Raw genomic sequence first — 22,336 nt, forward strand, 5'->3', positions numbered from 1 at the left:
TCCATGGGCTGTGTGGTGACTAAGCAAGGTATTAGGGTTTCCATCTAAAAATCCTAGCAGTGACAGCTTTTTAAAGACCCTCTAGTAAGGATTTTCGGCTCTATGCATTCTAAGAAGAACCTTGGCTGAAAATCCACCTCTCCCCAAGAGTCAAAGACTTCAAGGATTGTCTTGTTATTATAATATAACAAGTGAGGAAATCATCAAACCCTAAAATATATGTGATTTTCGAATTGTGTATGCGAGTTTTAGGGTTCATTGCTTTGGTGTTCAATTTGCATGTTCAATAGAGAAGACTTTAGATCCAAAGCAATTAAGGTTGCATGATCACATATGATTGTAGATATGCTCAAAACCCATCACTCGTGTCATGCTAAACTGTAGAAGTACGTCCTCGTATATTTTTGTCACATAATGGTTTTGTGAGTTATTCCTAATTAACTCTCACTGGCACTAGAATGGTACACTCAACTGAGATTCACAAACCATTGAACGTCTCGTCAAGGACCAAGTTAACTTATTAACTTTAAAAACTATATTGAGATCTTTGATCGAGGATATGCGGGGGCTAACATCAAAAATAACCTTGATTAGTTCTCCGATACTCAACAAATCATAGTGCATTCCTCCATGTTCACACATATACTGCGAGTAGTCTCGATCTGAGCGAAGGTTGGGTCCTTGAACAACTGTGGTGAGAAGGGTCTTTATGACTTTATGATCCACAGGGACTTTTAGTCATGGTTAATTTTTAATACACATCTATGATCGATGAAGAATATTCATTTGAAGGAACAAAAAGTGAAGATTATTTTTAAACTCCCAATCTTTCAACCCCAGAAGCAAGGTGAAGCTGTATTTGAATTTATGTGATGAGTTGCATTGAAGCCTCATCAATCAATTTGATGATATCTATCAACTTGATGAAGTGATGCAGAAGAATCGGTTTCTCTGTAATTATCTCTGAAGTTTTTCAAAGCTGAAAGTGCGGATTTTCAAGAACCTATACAAGAATCCTTTATACCCAATTTGTGAAGAAATCGAAGATAAAAGCTGAAAGTCAAGAAAAAAGAAAAGATTGAACAGAAAAGAAAGTTATAAACCAAGGGGGAGATTGTTAGGACATGATTTGTGGTTTATTGTTAGGTGTATTTCATGCATTTATTTTGTAGTTTTAATCCATAAAAGTGCATTGCATTTAGGTTTAAACTCATGCATTTTGCATATTTTTCGGAATTTTTCATGATGCAAATCCATTCACACACTTTTGTGATATTTCAGGGACTTTTGAAGGTAGGATCTTAGTTGAAGTGATGAATAAAAGATGTGGACGAAGTTTCGGGACTATTGGAGCATCGAGGAGGAAGTTAAGAAGAAAATGAAGATCTTGACTTTACAGAGGTTTACACAGTCGTGTAAATGAAAGCCTCGAGTTTACACGGGCCATGTAAATGCATATTTAACAGCAGTGTACTTCGAAGGCCTGGCAGATTTGAGCATTTTTCTTCTAGAGTTTACACGACCATGCAAATGGTCACTGTTAATTAACACGGGTCGTGTAAACGTGTCGTCAGTTTTAAAACAGTTTCATCCTTTGTAAAAGAGAGACGGCCAGTTCCAGAGGAAGTTAAGTCGTATTTTGGGAGATTTTGGAAGTTGAATAACATCTAGAAACACTTTAATTTTCATTTTGTAAGTCAAATTTAGGATTAAACTTGTTGAATTTGTAGTTTAATTTAGACATGTGTGGCTGATTTCTTTATCATTTATGATTCTCAATTCTTAAGTATTTGTTGTTAGGTTTTAATTTACACTTAACTTATGTTTAATATCTAGTAATCTTTGATTTGATCTTAATTATGTGTTTTATTGGTTCACTTTATTCACTTGATCAATGAAATAGGGTTCTTATCAATCAAGTTATAAAATTCATATATGTTCTATGATTTGATGTTAGTAACATGCACTTGATTGGTTGTATTTAGATCAAAATAAGTGTAATCAAAGATTAAATGTTCATAATCACAAGCTTAATAGGAATGTTGAACATTGTTGGTAATTGTTGCAAGAACTCAATGTCATTTAATGATTTGATGCAAGAACTTATTTGAAATGAAGCAATTAAATGAAGTTTTATTTGAAGAACATGTTTTGAATAAAACACTTTTGTCAAGTTCGATATTAGAGTTTATTAATATCTAAATTACCAACCTAGATTAAACATGAGTCATAACCATATTACATCTTTCAACATAATACATATATAGAAATCAGAATTAGAAATGTATTTCTTTTACTAAATTTTGTTCTCAATCTTATTTCTTTATGAATTTCAATTTTAGTTCAAATATAATCCCCGATTATAATATTGTTTGTATAATGTGTGAGAATATGGCTAAATAAGGAGTCCCGTATTCCTGTGGACTGACCCTTCTTACTCTATACTATCTTAAATGTATGAAGTAGCAGTGATTTGAGTTTTATTGTTATTATTTTATCTCATTATTTGTTGGTTTGACAGCCAAACAAATTGGCATCGTTGTCGGGGATACGGTAGTACTAATTGTTTATGCCAAGATCTTTTCGCACATGTATACCTTTACCAGTTAATTTGGAGATAGACAAATCTGCAAAACAAAGAAGGAGGCAAGCCAAACTTTTAAAGAAACAACAATCTGGAGCTTCTTCATCAAATCCATCAACCACATCTTCACCAACATCCCAAAATACCACCCACCATCTTCACCTTTACCCGTATCTGAAGCCTTTATCCTTACTCCTGCCATGGGAGACAACCATGGCCAAAATCCTCCAAATCCACCACCTGAACAAACCTTCAGACAGCGGGCCACTCAAGATGTCACCTAACAACCTTTGTGCATTAATTACCCTGCAACAATAAACTTTGAACTCAATTCTAGACTCATCCATTTGTTACCTTCATTTCATGGTCTTGAAATGAAGATCCACACAAATTCCTTAAGAATTTCATGTTGTTTGTGTGGGTATGAAGCCACATGAAGTTATAGAAGATCAAATCAAGTTAAGGGCATTCCCCTTTGCTTTACAAGATTCAGCTAAGGAATGGTTATATGACTTACCACTGGGGTCAGTCACAACATGGAATGAACTTGCAAGGATGTTTTTGAAAAAATATTTTCCAGAAATGAAAGCTTTATCTTTACGTAGAGAAATAATTGGTATCAATCAACAAAAGAGAGAATCCTTGCATACTTACTGGGAACGGTTCAAGAAATTGTGTTCAAGATGTCCAAAACATGGGATTTTAGAATATCAGTTGTTACAATATTTTTGTGAAGGAATGTCATCTTGGGATAGGAGATTACTCAATGGATCAAGTGGTGGATCAATACCTGATAAAACTCCAACAGAAATCAGAGCTCTTATCAAGAACATGGCAGAAGAGTCAAAGCATACAATTCAAGAAGAAGAATGGTACATTGATGCACCAAGAGGAGTGAAAGAAATTTCTACCCCAAAGATTGAAAGCCAACTGTCTGAGTTGACTAAAGTAGTGATGATGCTAGCAAAGGACAAGGGTGTGCAACCACCAACAGTTAGACCTTGTGGTATTTGTACACAAGTTGGACACCCCACTGCTATGTAACCAATGTTACAAGAAGATGTAGAGCCGGTTCAAGCTATGGGATTTTCAAGTCAACAGCAAGGAAACTTTCAGCCAAGAAGCAATCCAAATTGGCATCAACCCAATGCCAATTTTCAGCCAAGGCTACCACCTTATCAACCAAGCCCTCCATTTCAAAACCGGATGCATCACCAACAAAATTATCAATCACGTTTCCAACCAAATCAACCTCCTCATCAATCTCAATTCCAACCTCAAAACATGCAACAAGGAAGTAGTTCAAGAGGATTGGGAATGTCTTTGGAAAACATTGTCAAGAGTTTAGCTACAAGTACTCAAACATTTTAAAATGAGATCAAGGCGAGTATCAAGACTTTGGAATAACAAATGACTCAAGTCGCCACTTTTGTGAGTAAGTTGGAGTCACAAGGCAAACTACTTGCACAAACTGAAAGAATCCAAAGCATAGTGCATGTGCCATCACTTTGAGAAATGGCAAAGAATATGAAGGTCCTAAGATGATTGAAGAAGAAGAAGAGATGGAGCTAAAGAAAGAAGAAGAGAAGTCAACAACACCTTCAAAGCAAGTTCCTATTGAAGAAAAAGTCACTCCTCCTCCATTTCCCATAAGGTTAAGCAAGTCAAAGCATGAAAGGAAAGGAAATGAAATCATGGAGATGCTTAGAAAGGTTGAGGTAAATATTCCTCTTATTGATGCCATCAAACAGGTCCCTAGATATGCTAAATTCCTTAAGGAATTATGCACATCTAAGAAAAGATTGAAAGGGAATGAAACTGTCAAAGTGGGTGAAAATGTATCTGCAGTGTTACAGAAAAAATTACCTCAAAAATGTAAGGATCCGGGTGTTTTCATAGTTCCTTGCAAGTTAGGTAATCTTCATGTTCCACAAGCTATGCTAGACCTTGGAGCTTCTATCAATGTTTTGCCATATTCTATTTTCAAAACCTTAAATATTGGCACATTGAAGAAGACCGGGGTAATCATTCAATTGGATGATAGATCTTTAGTACATCCAAAAGGTGTGCTAGAAGATGTGTTAGTCCAAGTAAATGAGTTAGTATTTCCAGCAGATTTTTATGTCCTTGACATGGATGATGACGACTCACCAGATTTAAGCTCAATTCTTCTAGGAATAACCTTTTTGAAAACAGCTAGGACAAAATTTGATGTTGATGATGGTACATTATCCATGGAATTTGATGGAGAGGTGATAAATTTCAACATCAATGATGCTATGAGATATCCAAGTGATGTTTCATCTTTGAATATTATGGATGTCATTGAACCATTAACCGAAGAGTGTTTTGATTTGTCTAATCTTGATGTGTTAGCTCTCATTTTAGACAGGAATCTTCAAAAAGGAAAGAGTGGAAAAACATGCCAAAATATTTAAAATTGATGAAGAGATTTTGGAAGTTGTATCTTGCATGGATGAAAAGAAGAAAATGAGGTTTGATGTTCCAAAGCTGAAATTACCGATGTCTACTGAGAAACTTGTTCGTTCTATTGTGCAGGCACCGAAATTGAAACTCAAAACTTTACCCGAGCATCTCAAGTATGCGTATCTTGGAGAGAAAGAGACTTTACCAGTGATCATCTCCACAAAGTTATCAACAAAAGAAGAAGAAGAGCTTGTCACCACCTTCAAAGAGTATAAGGAAGCTATTGGGTGGACTATAGCCGACATCAAAGGGCTAAGTCCTTCACATTGCATGCACAAAATCCTTATGGAAGAAGATTATAAGCCTTCCCGAGAAGCTCATAGGCGTTTGAACCCTCCAATGATGGAGGTTGTGAAAAAATAGATTTTAAAGTTGTTGAATGAGAGGATGATCTATCCTATATCGGATAGCAGGTGGGTAAGTCTAGTCCAAGTTGTACCTAAGAAGACAGGTATTACCGTTACAAAGAATGACCAAGGTGAATTAGTCCCCACCCGTGTGCAAAACGGGTGGAGAGTGTGTATAGACTATTGCACACGGGTGGAGAGTGTGTATAGACTATAAAAGACCCAATTCCTCAACCTAGAAAGACCATTTCCCACTTCCCTTCATTGATCAAATGTTGGAAAGATTAGCGGAAAAAATACACTATTGTTGCTTGGATGGGTATCCGGTTTCCATCAAATACCTGTTGCACCCGAGGATCAAGAGAAAACCACTTTGACATGTCCCTTCGGAACATTTGCATATAGGCGGATGCCTTTTGGACTTTGCAATGCTCCTGCCACTTTTCAAAGGTGCATGATAAGTATTTTTTCGGAGTATGTTGAGGAGCTCATTAAAGTTTTTATGGGTGATTTCACAGTTTATGGTAATTCTTTTCATGAATGTTTGGCCAATTTGAAAAAGATTTTGCAAAGATGTATTGAGACCAACCTTGTTTTGAATTATGAAAAATGTCATTTTATGGTTGATAAAGGTCTCATACTTGGTCATGTTGTGTCTTCTAAGGGGTTAGAGGTAGACAAAGCAAAAATTGATGTCATCAAGTCTTTACGTTATCCCACTTGTGTTCGTGAGGTATGCTGGTTTCTTGGTCATGTAGGATTTTATAGAAGATTCATCAAAGATTTTTCCAAGATATCTCGTCCCATGTCTGAACTCCTACAAAAAGATGCAGAATTCGAGTTTCCAAAGGAGTGCAAGCAAACTTTTGATCAGTTGAAGAAGTTGTTAATATCAGCACCAATACTTTAATCACCGAATTGGAGTTTGCCTTTTGAAATCATGTGTGATGCTAGAAATCATGCAGTTGGTGTAGTTTTCGGGCAAACAAAAGACCGAGTTTATCATGTCATTTATTATGCTTCAAATTGTGCACAAGCCAATAACTCAACAATTGAGAAAGAATTGCTATCTATTGTCTTTGCTTTAGAGAAATTTCGTCAATATTTGTTAGGTTCTAAAGTGATTATTTATTCTAATCATGCAACTATTAGATATCTACTTGCAAAGAGGATTCAAAGCATAGACTCATTCGATGGGTATTACTCTTACAAGAGTTTGATATTGAAATCAAGGACAAGAGCGGAAAGTCAAACCTTGTAGTTGATCATCTTAGCTGGATTGTTTCTACCGATGAATCGACTCCCATTCATGATGCATTTCCCGATGAGAAATTATTTTCAGCAAAAGTTGCCCCATGGTATGCCAATATTGTGTACTACATCGTCAAAAATCAATTTCCACCAGATTTGACTCGATGACAAAAAGATAAGATCAAGAAAGAAGCCAAGAGGTACGTTTGGGATGAGCCATATTTGTGGAAATAGTGTGCTGACCAAATGATTAGATGATGTATGGATCAACATGAGGTACCTTCTATCTTAACATTTTGTCACTCTTATGCTTTTGGAGGGCATTTTGGTCCTCAAGGACTGCAAGAAAAATATTAGAGAGTGGATTTTACTGGCCAAGTATTTTTCATGACTCTTATGTGTTTTGTGCAAGCTGTGATGAATGTCAAAAGATGGGCTCTTTAAGATCAAAGAATCAGATGCCTCTTAATCCCATTTTAGTTTGTGAAATTTTCGATGTTTGGGGCAATGATTTCGTGGGACATTTTCCATCATTTTCGGGTTTTATTTATATTCTTTTAGCTGTGGATTATGTTTCCAAGTGGGTGGAAGAAAAGGATACCCGTACTAACGATTCAAAAGTTGTGATATATTTCTTGAAGGCTAACATGTTTTCCAGATTTGGTGCTCCAAAGGCCTTGATCAGTGATCGTGGTACATATTTTTTCAATCATATGCTCGGGATTGTTTTGAAGAAATATGGTGTTTCTCGTAAAGTCTCCACAGCATACCACCCACAAACAAATGGACAAGCCGAAGTGAGCAATGGACAAATCAAGGGTATTTTGGAGAAAACCGTGAATACAACAAGGAAAAATTGGACTACACGACTTGATGATGCTTTGTGGGCGTACCGCACTACATACAAAACTCCAATTGGAGTGTCTCCATACCGCATTGTTTTTGGAAAACCATGTCGATTACCCATTGAGTTGGATCATAGAGCCTATTGGGCGATCAAGCAGTTCAACATGGATTTAAGTGAATCGGGAAAGAAGAGGAAACTGGACATACAAGAACTTTAGGAAATCCATAATGAAGCCTAAGAGAATGAGGTTCTTTACAAAGAAAGGACCAAAGCATACCATGACAAGATTATTACACGTAAGGTATTTCAAAAAGGTCAAAAGGTAATACTTTACCATTCTCATTTTAAATTGAAGCCTGGTAAATTAAGGTCCCGTTGGGTGGGACCATTTGTTGTAACTAATGTTTTTTTTATCATGGTGCCATAGAAATCACAAGTGAAAAACCAGGAAGATCTTTAAGGTAAATGGCCAATGTTTGAAGCCTTATTATGAAGGATTTCAAGTCAAAAAAGAAGAAGTGGAGGAAGTAATGGATCCAAAGTACCAAGATTGACAATTAGATGAGGTCCAAGTTGAGCCAACGACATTAAAATGGAGCGGCTAACCGGGGGTATTTTTGTCATTCTTATTTCTCCAACATATTTTCTTCGTTTACAAGTTTCCAAGTTGTTTCTCATGTTTAAATAGGTTTAAAAATCATTTTCCGAGCAGTAGTGGATTCGCGGATTGCAATTTCCAAAAGTGAAAAAATCAATTTTATTGGCCTTTACAGAGGTTTACACGGCTGTGTAAACTTTAGCCTAAGGTTTACACGGGTCATGTAAACGCATGTTCCAGCACAGATCAGTCGTACCATTTACATGGCCGTGTAAAATTTTCCTTATAGTTTACACGGTCCGTGTAAACGTAAATTACGAGCTGGACGATTTTAAGCTTGAAACTCGATTTTTTAACTCATTCTTTTCATCTTACTTGCGATTCTTCTCCTCCCTACTGCCCCCATCGAAAAAACCCTAAAAAATATTCCATCTTCTTCAATTTTGAATAAAAAATAAGCTCCAAGGTATGAAATTCTTCTCATTTCTTCATCTTCTTTGTCTTGCATCTCAATTTCACCCTTTCAAGGCCGATTTACGGGATTTTGAGCAAACACTAGAATTTTTGAATCTCCAAATCTCGACCTAATGTTTACAATTTCTTGTAGGATAAGCTTGGGGAAAGCATGGGGAAACATTGGACATCACCCTACCACCATTTTCAAGCACAAATTGGTATAATTGTTCCAAACTCTTTACTTGTGCATATAGTTAGATTTTGGGGTGATTTTTGTGATATTGCTAGTTCTTGTGCATACTTTAGAGTTCAAAAATTACCCAACATTTGTGTGCAAAACTTTGTTGAATTCATTTGGGCAATGGCTTCCCATGGAAAAACGGCTAGCATTGGGACTTCACATATGGGTGGTCAAGAGACCTATGATGAACAAGACCAACATTACATGGAAAACCCCTATGAATTTGTTCTTATTTTTGAGTCCAATAAACAAGAGATGTTGTATGAAAACCTTATTCACAGGGTAAAGGGGCACAAAAATTTGTGGACATCCAAGCCATCAAGGACCTTCATATCTTAAAGGTGTCCACAAGCTCTTTAAGAACATTGGTTGGGAAGGGTTATTGAATCTCCATGCTGTGAGCTATCAAACACCCATGTTGGAATTCTTGTCATCCATCACTTTCGATTACCAAACACACATCCTCACCTTTCGTTTGCTCAATCCATCCCATAGAATTCATGCTGATACTCTCTGTGATATTACTGGTGCTCCAAAAGCAAAAAGGGATGTCTATACAACAAGGGGAAGAAGAAATGTTGTATTTGAGCAAAACTGCAGGGTTTTGGAGAAGCATCTCTTGTGAATACGAGTTTCAATCAGGTACAACAAAGGCTTCCAATATCATTCATCCGGTTCTTAAAGTCATCCACCAGATTATTGCTTCTTTCCTGTTTCCTCAAGAAGAGATTAGCAAGGCCAACAAGAAAGAGTTGGAAGTCTTATGGTGCATTATTAACAAGCCCAATGAAGTTCCTCACTTTGGGTGTTGGGTAACTCAGAAAATGCTCAGAAACTCCTTGAGCAATGGTGGTCAGTTTCATTGTGGAGGCATGGTTTCTATTATAGCTGAACATCTTGGCCTCCATTTACCCAACAATCCAACCAATATAAATCCGGGTCGTACTCGTTTGTTACTTGATGTTATGGAAACCATGCATCTCTTTCACCGTAATCCCAATGGGGATGTTCGTTGGACCGTCGATGGCAAAGAATATCTACGCATTAACAGCTGAAATAAGAAAATATTAGCCTTGACCAATGACATCCCATCTACCCATTGCCACCTCCAGTCCAACTTGGGTATTACTGCATGTGACATCCCCATTTTCACGGCCAGAAAAGACTGATTTTTTTTTATATTAGAGTACCTTTTTTAATAAAAATGTGCGGAATTTGTTCCTAGTGAAACATGATAGATACGTTATCAAGGCATTTCTAAAGAAAAGTATTTTTATTCATTTTAAAACATTTGGAATGTCATCATCAATACAAAAACATAAGCATAAACAAAATTTACAATCATTATCACTAGTGATTTATATCTCCATAATCTCTCAGTGTAATGTGACTTCATATCAACACCCGTGATACAAATAAACTGAGTGGGTCAGGTTGGGAAACCTGGTGAGTACATTGGGTTTTCAACACACAATTACCCATCCTCATTATCTTCTTTACTCTTAAGGATCTACCCTAAAAATCAGCTATTTCTCATTCATTCATTCCTAAGGATTATCCTAAGGAATAGGTGTGAAGTCCATCGTTGTCAATGACACAGCTGTCAAGCACAGCTACTAGTTCTATTACATAGGCGTAGTTGCCAGAATTGTGACATTCTATGTGAGGCGCAGCTGCCAGTATTGTCGTTCGAGCACAGCCGCCAGGGTTTTCCCGTTTATTGACAATATCATTTTCGAGAGTCCACTTGCAATACATGTCAATGGGTTTTTAGAGTACACCTGTGAACACACCGTTCACAAAACCTATAGGTTGTGAGCCTGCTAGTGTTCCACTGGACTGTCTAGAATAGTTCGTGGTTGTCATCCATACTTTGCTAGATGACGGGGCCAGCATTTGGGAACAAAGCTTCTCATATAGTCCACCTCTCACCATTACCTCATGGTCTATATCGCCTCTCAACTCATCATCCAACTCATATTTCATCTACCCATGTTTTACCCAACATTTATGTAGATATAAATACATATACAATTTAAATCATATAAAACTTGTATAAAATCATTCATCCAACACAGATAGCAAGTATACAGATAATATGCACACATAACACGTAATTTATATAAAATACTTCATATCTATGTGTAAGATAAAAGGGACCATGCAGTCACATGAAAAGGTGGTGAGTCGGCACTCGGACAACACTTCGTTACTTTTAAAACAATTATCTCTTGACGAAACCTAGTATCATTACCACTAGAGTTTAGTCTAACGTTTGACGAGACTAATTAACAGTCTAGCTATTATTACTATTATATAAGCGTTAAACAATACTTATATAACCCATAATAATAGCCCAAATACTCCTTATAAGATCCTAATAACATTAACATATTGAAACATAAGCTACACTAAAGATAGGGTAGGCATAGCTCACTTACAGCGGGTTTTCTCGAAAGTCGGGCTTCGCTAGAGCTAAGGGTGTTACCGGGGCGGTTCAGTTCGGATAGTAATAAAAATTTGAACCATCACCACGGGGCGGGTACCTCATGTGCACTAACCGAAACCGAACCGAATTGGCAAAAAAACCGAACCGAACGGAACCGTATAAAGGCGGATAACCACGGTTCGGTTCACGGGTACCCGCTAAATATAAAAAATAAAATACAAGAAAACATAATGTAGAAGTATAAAACAGGAATTGTCAATCATGATTTTTGTTTGGGATATGGCTAACACTTCAATGGAAATGAATAAATTATATATATATATATATATATATATATATATATATATATATATATATATATATATATATATATATATATATATAAAGCGGTTTGGTTTGGTTATCCGCGGATACCTAAGTATCCAAACCAAAACTGACCCGTTGATATCCGGTTTCTTCGGTTTTGTTTTTTTTTTCAGTTTCGTTTTTTTTCGGTTTCGGATCGGCCGGTTCTGCTCGGTTTTTCGGTTTTGCGGTTTTTTTGCACACCCCTAGCTGGAGCAGCATTCCCGAGTCGAAAGGCTCTTTTCTCAGGGCTTTGGGAGCCTTGGGGCTTCCTTCGGGTGCTAGGGGGTTTACCTAGGCTTAGGGGGGGGATTGGGAGCTAGAGAGTTTAGAGGGAGAAAGAAGAGGTTGGAATGGTGTGAAGAATGAGGGAACTCGACACCTCTATTTATAGGTTGGAAAATAGCTCTACTCGTCGAGTAGGTCCTCCTACTTGTCGAGTCCATGCCACATGTCACCTTTCTGGTGGCTTGCCTTGGGGAGAAAGCCTTCGTCCACATTCAGCTACGTCACCCGATTTCACACAGCACCCTGCCGACTTCTAAACCCCGTAACATTCACGTACGAGCTTCACTTTCGACGTTTTTTTTATATCCACGCGTAGGTAAAAGCAAGATCTACAACTTTCATTTAGACTCCTTTGACTAATTCTCAACCGCTCTTAAATTTAACAATACGAGAAGATTATACTGTTAAATGTCTGCGTAAAATTCGTAACTTCTACATACGGACTCTGTTTTTGTCCGTCTTTTTACCATTGAGTTCCTATTAATGAGATCTTCAATTCTCATTTAGGATGCGTAGGCCAAAAACCGCTCGAACTAAAATTCGAGTTTCGGGCAATGCACTACTAAGCCAAATCTTAGAAAATTCATAACTTCCTCATACGAAGTCAAATTTGGATGTTCATTTTTTGTATGTTCTCGGTTTAACATATACTACAACTTTTGTTTAGATCACTAAGGCTAAAAAGTACTTTATCAAAAATTCACTATTTACGTCTCCCGGTGCCATGCTAGTTTTGCCGTAAAACTTCGACGAGCCATAACTTCTTCGTTGTAACTCGGATTTTGGCATTCTTTATATGTATGGAACCCTTGAGACATATTCTACAACTTGGTTAAGATTAATCCTTCTAAATAATATTCCATTAAAAACTCATTTTTGACGTTCATTGTCACTAAATTGACTAGCCCGGATTTGCGGGAGTTACATAACAACCCGTAGACCTCCAACCACCACTCCTACCCCTCCTGCTCAAACTACAACTGTAGGTGCTTCCAGCTCGTCTTCCCCCATTCCTTTCCCTGAACACAACCTTTACATGGGAGATTTTGCACGCTTAGACCATCATTATTCGAGCCTCCGGCAAGAAGTAGGAGAGATTTACACGGGTGTTGCTGAAATCACTTCCGAATTTCAGGACTACCGTAACCTTCAAGAAGAGTGTTAGGCCCAGCAAGAGCTACAATGGGCTGAACAAGATCAGCGATGGGTTGCTCAAGAGCAACACAATCATAATATCCATTTTTTGATCAATGACCTTCACCGAGTACTTGTCCTTCCCACGCAGAAGCAACCATCTGATGGGTTTATACAAACAGTCCTATGTGTGCATGCAACCCTAGTTTGGATATATGTTTTCACTATTAGATACACAACATTATGAACACATGAATAAAACCCTAATGTAGCTTACTATTTTCGAAATTCATATATAAGGTTAGATCACATACCTCATGTTGTTATATTGCAATAACAACTTAAATCTTCAAACCCTAAGTCTTGAAAGCAAGCACCACAAGTGTAGTGCCTCTAATGCTCACAAACACCACAAGCAATTGGAGAGGCTATAGAGAGAGAAGGGGAGAGGTAGAAATCGGCCTTGGGATCTTTTAGAATCAAGTAGAAGAATTCATGAGGCCTAGGGGTCTTTATATTGGGTTGAGATTGGGGTTTCAGTCCTTATCGTTATCTAGTTTCTTGCCCACCAAGCAATCATAAGATAAGCCTTGAAAAACCCTTATCATTTATCCCTTGGACGATTTCAAGGATGCCTTATCCCTTGAATTCGTCCAACCCATAACAAGGATAACCATTGCCCTATTTTGCAACTATCACATAATTACAATTCAGCCCCTCTAGTTTAATTAATTACACTTGTTCACAAAATTAATTCCTAATTAATTATTGACCAATATTAATTAAACAAATTTTATTTCTCCTTTAATATATTATTCTTATAACATATTAACAAATCATAATAACCTCTTTCTCTATTTAATTCTCCAGTCAAGTTGCTTTGGTGAAGGCAACCCAAAAAGGACCATGCACAACCGGGTCAAGTACTTACCAAATATGGTTACGGGCTTAGACACTAATCCAACAGTCTCCAACTTGGATAAGTCTAGTAACCACAAATGCAATGTACAACTCGATTAGCAATCGTAGCTCTCAAAGACGCTGTCGAACTCTGATCTTATCAGTAACCTGTCCTTTAGATAAGGGATCGTATAGTCCTCTGTTTTGATATCGTGCAGACAATCTCAAGAAACATTGTCATACTTATTGTCTAGCAATTAATTTCTCGATCTCAGATTTATTTGATATAGAACTTAATTGAACACATCAATTCAGTCTTGATCGGGCCCGACACATAAGTCAAATCAAATCATCGAGCGGCCATGATATCGCTTTTACCCTCTTAGGATAAAAGTAACAGATAAACTTCGACTTATATGCATTTACTATTCACTAATCAACTATACACAACAATGCGTTTTATGACAACAATTTACTGATGCGGTTTCGCATTATCAGTGCACAACCAATTAGTAAACAATAAACCATATATCTTGGTTTTAAGACCATATGATATTATCGTCTTGCGATCACATGCAGTACATTCCATAAAGTGATTCCAGAAAGCGTGAGTTTATTCCAATGCTCAAAACTTGTTCATAAGCACTCATGAACGTTGTAACAAACCTTTGCTATGTCTAATACCATTTAGACAATCTACACACCAATTCATGACAGTCTTCATTCATATCTACTTCCAACATATGAACGACTGTGGACCATTTGAATAATTCGATTATTCTTAATAAACTTGATTATTCTGGAAGTCAAAACATGCAAAGTGAAACAATAGTTAAACAATTAACAAAAGACAATAACTTTACTCATAAATAATACTCCTTTATTTAATCATCAAATGTCAATTACATTTATCTATTAGATGTTTCTAAAACTATCTAATCTAAACTAATATCATCCTTCAGCCCAATGCTCCTAGCATGCTGCAAGTGCTTAACCCTGCTCAGTCCCTTCGTAGGCGGATCTACTGGGTTATCTTTTGATAATATCCTTTTAACCAAGAGGTGTCCTTCTTCTACTCGATTACTAATAAAGTGATACTTTCTGTCGATATGATGAGATCTACCATGATCCCTCGGTTCCTTGGTCAAGGCAACCGCTCCTTCATTATCACAGAAAATTTCCATAGGCTCCTTTATGGCAAGTACAACTCCAAGGTCACCAATGAAGTTCTTCAACCATATCGCCTCCTTTGATGCTTCGCTCGCTGCAATGTACTTTGATTCGCACGTTGAATCAGCTACAGTTTCCTGCTTGGAACTTTTCCAAGTCACTGCTCCTCCATTTAGGGTAAAGACCCAGCCCGACTGTGAACGGTAGTTGTCCCTGTCGGTCTGGAAGCTGGCATCACTATGCCCTCGCACCTTTAATTCATCACTCCTTCTGAGGACTAGAAACCATTTATTGGTCCTCCGAAGGTACTTAAGGATATTCTTGACTGCAATCCAATGAGCTCTGCCAGGGTTCCCTTGATATCTACTGAACATGCTCAAAGAAAAGGCCACATCAGTGCGAGTACAAGTCATATCATACATGATCGAGCCAACTGCGGAAGCGTATGGTACTCGGATCATCTCAGCTATCTCGGCTTCGGTACTCGGACTTTGAGTCCTACTCAACTTGGCATTACTTTGTATCGGTAGTTCTCCCTTCTTCGAGTTTTCCATACTAAAATGTTTTAGTACTTTATCCAAGTAAGTATTATGACTAAGTCCAATTAGTCTCTTACTTCGTTCTCTCACTATCCTTATTCCCAAAATATAGGAAGCCTCTCCGAGGTCCTTCATAGCGAAGCACTTCCCCAGCCAGGACTTAACCTCCTACAGAGTTGGGATATCGTTTCCTATGAGCAGTATGTCATCGACATACAAAACGAGGAAGCTAACTATACTCCCACTAGCTTTGACATATACACATGATTCATCTTCTCTTCGTACAAATCCAAACTCTTTGACTTTCTCATCAAAGCAAAGATTCCATCTGCGAGATGCTTGCTTAAGTCCATAAATGGACTTCTCAAGCTTGCACACTCTATTGGGATGCTTCAGATCGACAAAACCCTCTGACTGAGCCATGTAAACATTCTCAGCCAACTTCCAATTAAGGAAAGCGATCTTGACATCCATTTGCCATATCTCATAATCATGAAATGTAGCAACAACTAGCATCACCCTGATAGACTTTATTTTCGCAACTGGTGAGAAGGTCTCATCATAGTCACCTCCGGTAGTTTGAGTAAAGCCCTTCGCCACCAATCGCGCCTTATACATGTGTACATTCCCATCCACGTCGGTCTTCTTCTTGAAGATCCATTTGCACCCAACCGTCTTACATACGGGCACATTGTCAACCAAATTCCAAACATGGTTGTCATACATGGACTGAATCTCGCTGTCCATCGCCTCTTTCCATTTTACAGACTCTGGGCCTGCCATGGCTTCCTTCTAGCTATTAGGTTTATCTAGATTTATTAGTGCACCATCACTAATATACATGTCCCCTTCGGTAGTAATATGAAAACCATAAAACTGGGGTTGAACTCTAACTCTTTCGGAACGTCTAAGAGGTAAGGACTCGTCAATTGGTTCAACTAGAGTTTCCTCCTCCGGTTGAGCGCCAGCGGTAGAGGTTCCTACATCACTCAACTATTGAATCTCTTCAAGATCGATCTGCCTCCCACTGTCTCCTTGGTTTATTAGTTCTCGCTCTCGGAAAACCCCTCTCCTCACGACGAAGACAACATTGTCGCTCGATCTATAGAAGAGATATCCAAAGGATCTCTATGGGTAGCCGATGAAAATACATTGCTTACTACGAGGTTCGAGCTTTTCGTGAGTCTCTCGTCTTACGAAAACCTCACAGCCCCAAACCTTGATATGTGCCAACAAGGGAGCTTTCCCTGTCCACATCTCGTGAGGTGTTTTGGCAACCTTCTTTGTAGGAACTTGGTTAAGGATATGGGCGGCAGTCTCTAAGGCATACCCCCAGAATGTGATAGGTAGTGAAGCATGACTCATCATAGAACGAACCATGTCCAACAAGTTTCGATTACGCCTTTCTGCCATACCATTCAACTGCGGTGTCCTAGGTGGCGTCAATTGCGAAACTATTCTGCATTCCTTGAGATAGTCATGAAATTCAAGACTTAGGTACTCTCCTCCTCGATCAGATCGAAGCATCTTGATTTTCCTGCCCAATTGATTCTCCACTTCATGTTTGAACTCTTTGAACTTTTCAAACGTTTCTAACTTGTGCTTGATTAAGTAAATATACCCATATCTACTATAATCATCCGTGAAAGTCACATAGAAGTGGTTTCCATCCTTTGTGGTGGATCTAAAGGGCCCACATACATCGGTATGTATGAGATCCAATAAACCCTTACCCCTCTCACAAGTGACAGTGAGGGGTGACTTAATCATCTTTCCAAGTAAACAAGATTCGCACGTGTCATCTTCCCTAAGGTCGAATGACTCCAACACTCCATCCTTTTGGAGTTGGGCTATGCGCTTCTTGTTGACATGTCCAAGACGACAATGTCACAAACATGCTTTATCCATACTATTGGAAGAATCCATACACAACACATCATTTCCTAGGTTATCTACAACCATAACAGTTTCATAAATTCCATTACAAGGCATTGCTTCAAAGTATAAAACACCATTTAGATAAGCATAAATAGAACTATTCTCATTATTAAACGAATATCTAAATCCTTGTCTAAACAAACCATGAAATGAAATGATGTTTCTTTCCATATCTGGCGAATAGCAACAATTATTTAAATCTAAACCTAATCCATTACTAAGCACTAAAGAATACACTCCAATCTTGGTGACAGGCGACGATCTTCTATTTCCCATGATTAGATTTATTCTTCCATGCTCCACATCCCTATTTCTTCTTAGTCCCTGCAAATCAGAACAAATGTGATAACCACATCCTGTATCAAGAACCCAAGAAATAGCATGAGATGAATCATTTGATTTAATTGTGTAAATACCTGCGAAAGACGGCTTGATCTTCCCATCCTTTATGGCTTGCAGATATTCCGGGCAGCTTCTCTTTCAATGCCCTATTTTGTGGCAATAGTGGCACTCTGCCTCCTTTGGGTTAGAGTTAGGCTTAGCAGGGCCATCTTTGGTCCCACAAGAAGAAGAACCATCTTGGGACTTTCCCTTGTGGTGGCTCTTTGATGGAGCCTTCCTCTTTTTGCCCTTTCTTTGCCCAATTGCCAAAACAGGAGCAGCGGGTGGAGCAGGAGTTGGTGCAACAGACTTTTCCTTTAGGTTGCTCTCAGCAGTCCTTAGGAGCCCTTGGAGTTTGCTTAGGGTGACCTCTTCCTTGTTCACATGGTAGGTCATCCTAAATTGGTTGTAGCATGAGGGCAAGGAGTGAAGAACAATGTCAATGGCCAAATCCTCCCCAAAGTTAACATTTAACTTGCGAAGACGATCAACATATCTTTGAATCTTTTGCAAGTGCACGGTAAGCGATTCTCCACTTCCCATCTTGGCGATGATCATGTTCGTGATGATCTCATAGCTCTCTTGCCTCACGCTTTGGTGGTACCTCTCAATTAAGTCTTGATGCATTTCATACGGATACATGTCCTCATAGGACTTTTGGAATTCTTGGTTCATAGTGGCTATCATGATGCAATCGACTTTTGTTGCATCACGTTCGTGGGTCTCAAAGACAGCCATCTCTTCGGGAGTAGTGATTTCTGGATTGATCTTCTCGAGCTTCTCGTCGAGGACATACTCTTTGTCCTCGTAGAGCGCAATCTTGCGAATGTATCTTATCCATTCGCTAAAGTTCGTTCCATCAAAAGTCACCTTTTGACAAAGACTCATTAGCGTGAATGAGTTAGCAGCAACGTTGTTTGCGTTAGCCATCTACAAATAGAAAGGACAAAGTTTGATTAGAATTGAATTCCTAATTAAACACCCAAAATGAAAAATTAGGGCTAGGACCCAACAACATCATTTACATATTAGAAAAGGGATGCCGTAATCCAACACGCAAATAATTTGGAGGTAAGTGAATGACGATTCACTAATTCTTCATCATGAAAAACATAAGCTTAAGTTTTAAATGTATTGAGAATTCCTAGATTTTCTTGGAGATTCATTGAACTTTTCAATGGCATGTTTAAATCTCGATATGCCCCTCTTGTTTGTGACTGGGATGCCAAGGATCACAAAGTGGGTGTGAATAACCATGCAAATCTACGTGGTGCCTTCATTGTTACAATCATCTATTCGATGTGCCAGTAAACCACACACGCTCCATCGAACTATGATAAACAATGAATCACCCTTTGCCACCTTTGATTAGAATCAATTAGTGTGCCGGTAAACTACACACGCTCCACTAACTTCTTAGCAAGGGTGCAAAGTGTAATTTCATGGGATTGCATCAATTTCACTTTTTCCTAAAGTAACTAGGATTGGGAATTTTGTAAAAACGTTTAGTTACTTTATATAGATTCATTATACTTATTAATGAAGAGAGGATTGCCTTATCCTACCCGTCCGGCTAACGATCCTCCACCAGTCAAGCAAGCGGTGGGTGTGACTGTGCACCCATTAAGCGCCATTTTATAGGCAGCAACCTTATACCCACCTTATAGACCGGCTTCGTGAATGAGGCCTACTAACGGTAAGACTAGCAATTTAATTATACATATATATTCATTAAGATTGTAATAATATAATAGTATAGGGTGTATTTTAAACATTTCAAAATACTAGGGTTTTAATTTAAAATTTTCGAATTCAATACCATTTAAATCAAAATTTTAAATATTAAAACAATTGATTTAATAATTATCTTAAATTAAACTATTAATTTAAATTATGAAATCATAAGGGATTATCTAAATCATAAGGATAATTACCATTTAAACATTTAACTTATCCTAATCCCTTAAATCCCTCTAAATTTCGAAAATAAGGGGATGGGATAATTCAAAATCTTTAATTACCATATTTAACTATTAAAGGATAATTACAAGATATGGGATTATCCAAATCTCTAAAATTTAGGATCTTATCTTGGGGAAGGAGGCTAATCTCTAAATCTTAGGGTTTGCAAACCCTAGATTTCGAAATCTTGGATTAATGGAAAGGATTCAAAAAACCTTTTCATAATTTTCGCAAATTAGGGTTAGGAAACCCTAATCTCGAAATTTCATGCCTCCTAGGGTTTATTGGCTATAAACCCTAATTTATCAAGTTCATACAATTGTATAATACTAATTGAAAAGAAGTTAACCAAAGTCTCTGATACCACTGATGGGTTTTATACAAACAATCCTATGTGTGCATGCAACCTTAGTTTGGATCTATGTTTTCACTATTAGATACACAACATTATGAACACATGAATAAAACCCTAATGTAGCTTGCTATTTTCGAAATTCATATATAAGTTAGATCACATACCTCTTGTTGTTATATTGCAATAACAACTTAAATCTTTAAACCCTAAGTCTTGAAAGCAAGCACCACAAGTGTAGTGCCTCTAATGGCTCACAAACACCACAAGCAATTGGAGAGGCTATAGAGAGAGAAGGGGAGAGGTAGAAATCGGGCTTGGGATCTCTTAGAATCAAGTAGACGAATTCATGAGGCCTAGGGGTCTTTATATAGGGTTGAGATTAGGGTTTCAGTCCTTATCCTTATCTAGTTGCTTGCCCACCAAGCAATCATAAGATAATCCTTGAAAAACCCTTATCCTTTATCCCTTGGACGATTTCAAGGATGCCTTATCCCTTGAACTCATCCAACCCATAACAAGGATAACCATTGCCCTATTTTGCAACTATCACATAATTACAATTCAGCCCCTCTAGTTTAATAAATTACACTTGATCACAAAATTAATTCCTAATTAATTATTGACCAATATTAATTAAACAAATATGATTTCTCCTTTAATATATTATTCTTATAACATATTAATAAATCATAATAACCTCTTTCTTTATTTAATTCTCCATTCAAGTTGCTTTGGTGAAGGCAACCCAAAAAGGACCATGTACAACCGGGTCAAGTACTTACCAAATATGGTTACAGGCTTAGACACTAATCTAACACCATCATCTTCCCAACCCCAATGGCCCCCATATTATCCCACTGATTATCCTTCATAGTTCCCACCATAACCACCACCGCCTGGCCCTCAATAGGCCGGCTAGGCCTCTCTCCAAGCATCAAGGACGATGTTATATTTTAAGCTTGGGGAGGGGCATCTATCCATGCATAATCCCGTTGCATGTAGGTTGCATGTAATTTTGCACTAATTTCCATTTTCTTTATCATTTTTCTGCATAGAAAATTTTTCAAAAAAAAAAAACCAAAAAGATTTTCTTTCTAATTTTTATTATTTTTTGCATTTTGCATTACATTCATTTGTTAAAATAAAAAAAATAAATAATAAATAATAAAAATTTTTTAATCCAATTCCAAGCAACCGAATCTTTTCAAAACACTTGAACTGGTAAGTGAGTCATGTGCCTTGAGATTGGCTTGCTCTTTTTATTGAAAAATCTTAAAGCAAGTCAATCACACATGAACGCACCTCCCAAAGCTACTTGTGCAAAACAGAAAGTGAGAAGATTGTCAACATTGGAGCATAACAACAAGTATGTGTCAATTCTTTGGGAGGTATGACTGGTATTATGAGTAGTAAATGCTCAATTGAACTTAAAATGCAAAATTCAAAATTTCATAAAAAGAATACAAAATTTCAGTGTCTCGAGCCTTCCAGCGCTCTAAAAAGTCCCTTCTACTCATTTCCTTTTATATACCTTGCTTGGGGACACAGTTTCCGATTATACTTACGGGTCTTTGCATGTTAATTTTAGTCCCCTGAAAAATGTCTAGAAGCCCCTCATGGTAATAGACCGTGAGATATCCCACAATAGAAAAGTGAATGATGAAAATATAAACAAATAGGCCTAGCAAGTAAATTAATAAGAGTGTTATGTGTTATCTTAGTTATATAAAAAAAAATATTATATATATATATATATATATATATATATATATATATCCACACACACACACACACACACATATATATATATATATATATATATATATATATATATATATATATATATATATATTATTAAGTTAATATGTGACCTTTGGAACTCGAATAAGTAAACTCCAAGGGGTGTTCTACACCTAATCGCCTAAAGCAAAATTGTTTGGGACTGATTGGGTTGAAAGTTCTCTACATGGGTTCCATAGAAAGTCATGAACTTAATAATAGCAAATAAAGCTAATATGTGACCTTTGAGGTTCGGGCAAGTAAACCCGAAGGATCTTTTTTAAA

At 37.5% G+C, this 22,336-nt stretch overlaps 2 protein-coding genes across 2 annotated transcripts; both read left to right on the plus strand.

Moving 5' to 3' along the window:
• The first annotated feature begins 4,125 nt into the window (after positions 1-4,125).
• LOC128127380 (uncharacterized) lies at positions 4,126-5,022 on the plus strand. Its single transcript, XM_052765861.1, has one exon. The coding sequence runs from the start codon at positions 4,126-4,128 to the stop codon at positions 5,020-5,022; it is 897 nt and encodes a 298-aa protein (XP_052621821.1).
• An 805-nt stretch (positions 5,023-5,827) lies between these two features.
• On the plus strand, positions 5,828-7,733 carry LOC111900537 (uncharacterized). The gene is made up of 3 exons (XM_023896416.1): positions 5,828-6,151; positions 6,571-6,776; positions 7,082-7,733. Exons 1-3 carry the CDS (start codon positions 5,828-5,830, stop codon positions 7,731-7,733), a joined length of 1,182 nt encoding a protein of 393 aa, XP_023752184.1.
• The last annotated feature ends 14,603 nt before the right edge of the window (positions 7,734-22,336 follow it).

This window comes from Lactuca sativa, chromosome 7 (genome assembly GCF_002870075.4).
Source record: "Lactuca sativa cultivar Salinas chromosome 7, Lsat_Salinas_v11, whole genome shotgun sequence".
Classification (NCBI taxonomy): Eukaryota; Viridiplantae; Streptophyta; class Magnoliopsida; order Asterales; family Asteraceae; genus Lactuca; species Lactuca sativa.